The 3,622-nt window shown below is 52.9% G+C and overlaps 1 protein-coding gene across 1 annotated transcript in view; it reads right to left on the bottom strand.

The window, feature by feature from the left end:
* The window catches only part of LOC115274477 (nuclear pore membrane glycoprotein 210-like), a 14,883-nt gene that overhangs the window by 4,186 nt on the left and 7,075 nt on the right, over positions 1-3,622 (bottom strand). The window contains exon 4 of the mRNA XM_029917902.1: positions 353-443. Coding sequence (XP_029773762.1) covers positions 353-443 — 91 coding nt within the window. The remainder of the gene's footprint in view (positions 1-352; positions 444-3,622) is intronic.

Here is a 3,622-nt window from a genome sequence, read left to right as displayed (position 1 = left end):
TGCTGGTTCAGGAATTACTCACACTGCACAGCCAGCCTCGAAGACAAAGGGGCATTTGACAATTTAACTCTTCCAGGGAGTAGTTCTTTCCCTCTGAAGCAGCGGACTGGAGCAGTGGGCATTAAATGCTTTTGAGGGTATGGGCAAGAAAAGACGAACCCTCGGGGACAAGGGGACCAGCAGAAGACATCCGTGTTGGAGAGGAGGGAGTGCAAAAGCCGCACTCATGTCAAGCCCAGAAAGATGCAGTTGGCTTGAAGCACCCGCAGCTCCTGACAGCTGTGACAAATGAGCCCTCGGACGCAGAGCGCAGCTGCTCAGCCCGGCTGAAAACAAGCGCAGAGTCAGGTACCTGTTTGTCTGAAGCTTTATAAATGAGTTGGGCGACATTAATATTTGTTCTGCTTCTATTTCAGGGCTCAGCAGCAGCAGTTCTCGAATACCTGGAACAGAGGGCGAGTTCTGTTTTCAGACGTGCTCCTGAGGTCACAGCCGGGTACCTGCTCCCCTCCCCTCCAGGCAGGCAGACCCACAGGGCTGAGACATGAGGGTCACTGTTGCCAGCACCTGTCAGGCAGCTGGTGATGGGAGGGGAGAGCTGACTTTTAAGAGAGGCCTAAGGTGTGACAGCAGCAAGCAGGCAGGCTCACGTTTGTGTGCCCCAAGAGTATCTGTTTCACGGAGCAGATGAATTCCTGGTGGTGGGGACAGCTCTGTGGGCATGGAAGGCGGCGTGCGGAGCTCCAGGGCCCAGGGTCTTGCTCAGTGGCTCTCACTGCGACCATCTCAGACCAGCCCCCTCTCGCTCCCCCCTGCTGCGCTCCCCTGGGACCCGCACAGAGCAGGTGTGGGCGTGTCAGTGAGCCAGGGCAGCAGAGGAGGAACCTGACAGTGTCTGCGTGGCTCTGACCATCACTCCCCAGGAGCTCCAGGCCCTCGACAGCCCCCCACCCATGGCTGCAGCACTTATGGGAAATCCGGACCCCTCCCTACATGCACCCTGACTGCCCACCACTCTTTCTCTAGGAACCCTGGGCAGGACCTCCCTTGGCAGCTGGGCCTGGGTACTGAGCACAGCTCTGAGCTCCCCACCAGCTTCTGATCTGATCAGACTGGCTGGACCCTAAGGGCTGGGTTTTCTGAGAAAACCCCCTCCCTTCCAGCACTGCTGTGTTCTGATCATATACATGAGCCTGGATTTCTTCATCTGCAAAATGGGTCTAAAACTAATAATCCTCGCTGTGACTGTCTCAAAGAGCTGTGGGGTTTGAGAGGCGATGTGAGTGGCACACTGAGATAGTGAGTGATCCCTGGCCTTTGGGGACTAGATGGGGTTCCAGGGTCAGGGGAGTCCTTCCACCAGGCAGGTGACTGTGGCGCGGGTGCACGCTGCACAGGAAGTGTGCACAGGTACGTCTCCTCCTACTTCCTGTTTGTCTTCCATGCATATTCTTTGTTGTCCCTCTTTGTTTTTTTATGCTTGTTTATTTTTCAGAGAGAGAGCATGAGTCGGGGAAGGGCAGAGAGCAAAGGAGACACAGAATCTGAAGCAGGCTCCTGGAGCAGAGCTGTGAGTACAGAACCTGACGGGGTCTCGAACTCACTAACCATGAGATCATGACCTGAGCTGAAGTCAGACACCTACCCAACTGAGCCCCCCAGGCACCCGTTTTCCTTCTTTAGTAGGAAAAGAAGGTGCAGGAAAGATCTTACTTTCCTTTTAACTGAAGTGTAAGAAAATCAATAATGCCAGCACCAGGGTCAATGGCAAGGACCTGTGGTCTCACCATCAGGAGACTGAGGGGAGTGGTGGGGGCCAGAGGAGGGGCCTCCCATCTCCTGCTGGTTTGGGCACATGGCGAAATGCCCTGTATCTTCAGGACAAGCTGCCTATTGGATTTTTATACATCTTCCTTTTTAAAAAAAAATTTTTTTTAATGCTTTTTATTTATTTTTGAGAGACAGAGAGAGACAGCTGGAGCAGGGGAGGGTCAGAGAGAGAGAGGGAGATACAGAATCTGAAACAGGCACCAGGCTCTGAGCTAGCTGTCAGCACAGAGCCCGATGCGGGGCTCAAACCCATGAACTGTGAGATCTGACCTGAGCCGAAGCCGGATGCTTAACCGACTGAGCCCCCCAGGTGCCCCTTCCTATTTTTAAATGTTGGTAACAAGTAAAACTGGTTTCAGAGCACAGAATGAGCCAAATCAAATACATCGGTGGGCTGGATCCAGCATCTCTAAGTCTCTGATGTACTCGAACCTCCAACTGCTATCAGCTAGAGAAACTGAGGCACAAAGATGCTCTGGGCCTCATGGGCGTGAGAGAATTTGAAGGCTGCAAAGCCCCATCTTTAATCCAATGAGGTGTCAGACATGATTTCATTTTGTTCTTAACTGGGAAGAACATGTATCTGTGCATGTTTGTTTGTTTGTATTTGTGTATACCTGTGTGTCTGTGTCTCTGCATGTATATGTGTGTTACGTGTCAGTGTGTGTTTATGTCTGTGTGTACATATGCATTGTGTGCCTGTGCATGTGTGTACATGTGTGTGCACGTTGCACATGTTCGTGTGTATGTGTATGTGTGTCTCTGTGTACACGCACACATGTGCAGGGCAGGTGAAGAGGGTTGGTAAATGAGGGTTTCTTCCTTTGAAAATCTTTACCCCTGTCTAGGTAGGCACACCTGGGTTAGAAAATGGTTTGTTTCTTTTCGGAGAGGGGGCCTGAATCTGTTTCTTTTCTCACGTTCAGAGGCCCCTTTCAATTTTTCCTTGCAACCTTTTTTTAATGTTTATTTATTTTTGAGAGAGAGAGAGAGACAGAAACAGAGCACGAGTAGGGCAGTGGCACTGAGAGAGGGAAACACAAATCTGAAGCAGCTCCATGCACTGAGCTCTCAGGACACAGCCCAATGCAGGACTCCCAACTCCATCCCATGAACCGTGAGATCATGGCCTGAGCCGAAGTTGGATGCTTGGCTGAGCCACCCAAGTACCCGATTATTCACTGCAATTTAAGCCAGAGCTTACTGGGTCCCAGATTAGCAGAATGGGGCCCTTGAAGCTAAAAAGGCTTGTTAGAAGCAACCTGTCACCTCCCTAGTTTTACTGAGGGGCCCTGATGAACAGGAGCGGGAGGATGGCAGACTGGAGACAGAGACACAGGCACTGAGGCCTGGGTGTGAAAAGAACTGCTGGGCTCCCCGTCCTGACTCAGGGGTGCACCTCTGGGGACTTGGAACAGGCCCCCTCCCTCTCTGACGCTGTTTCCATCTGTAATCGATGGGGTCACACCGTCTCCAGGCCGTACACACAGCACGGCCCTCAAAGCCTTTCTGGACCCACCACCCACTCACTGCAACCTGGAGGGGACCCTCTGACTCCCACCCCCAGGGCCTCACTCAGGCTCATCAGCAGGCAGCAGGGCCCAGAGCTCCTGCCCTGCAGGTTTCGAGGGGGCACCTCACTGGTGAGGCAACACTGGGAGCTGGGGAAAGGCACATCGGCCTCTGCTATGCGGTCTATGAGTGTCTGTGAAACAGACACAGGCAATTCAATTAACGCCCCCCTCAGCTGAGCTCCCAGCCTCTTCCTACCACGAAGGCACCTCAGGCTGCA

Source organism: Suricata suricatta, chromosome 12 (assembly GCF_006229205.1).
Source record: "Suricata suricatta isolate VVHF042 chromosome 12, meerkat_22Aug2017_6uvM2_HiC, whole genome shotgun sequence".
Lineage (NCBI taxonomy): Eukaryota > Metazoa > Chordata > Mammalia > Carnivora > Herpestidae > Suricata > Suricata suricatta.
The sequence above is the reverse complement of the archived record's forward strand: the minus strand, read 5'-3'. Positions and strand labels throughout refer to the sequence as shown.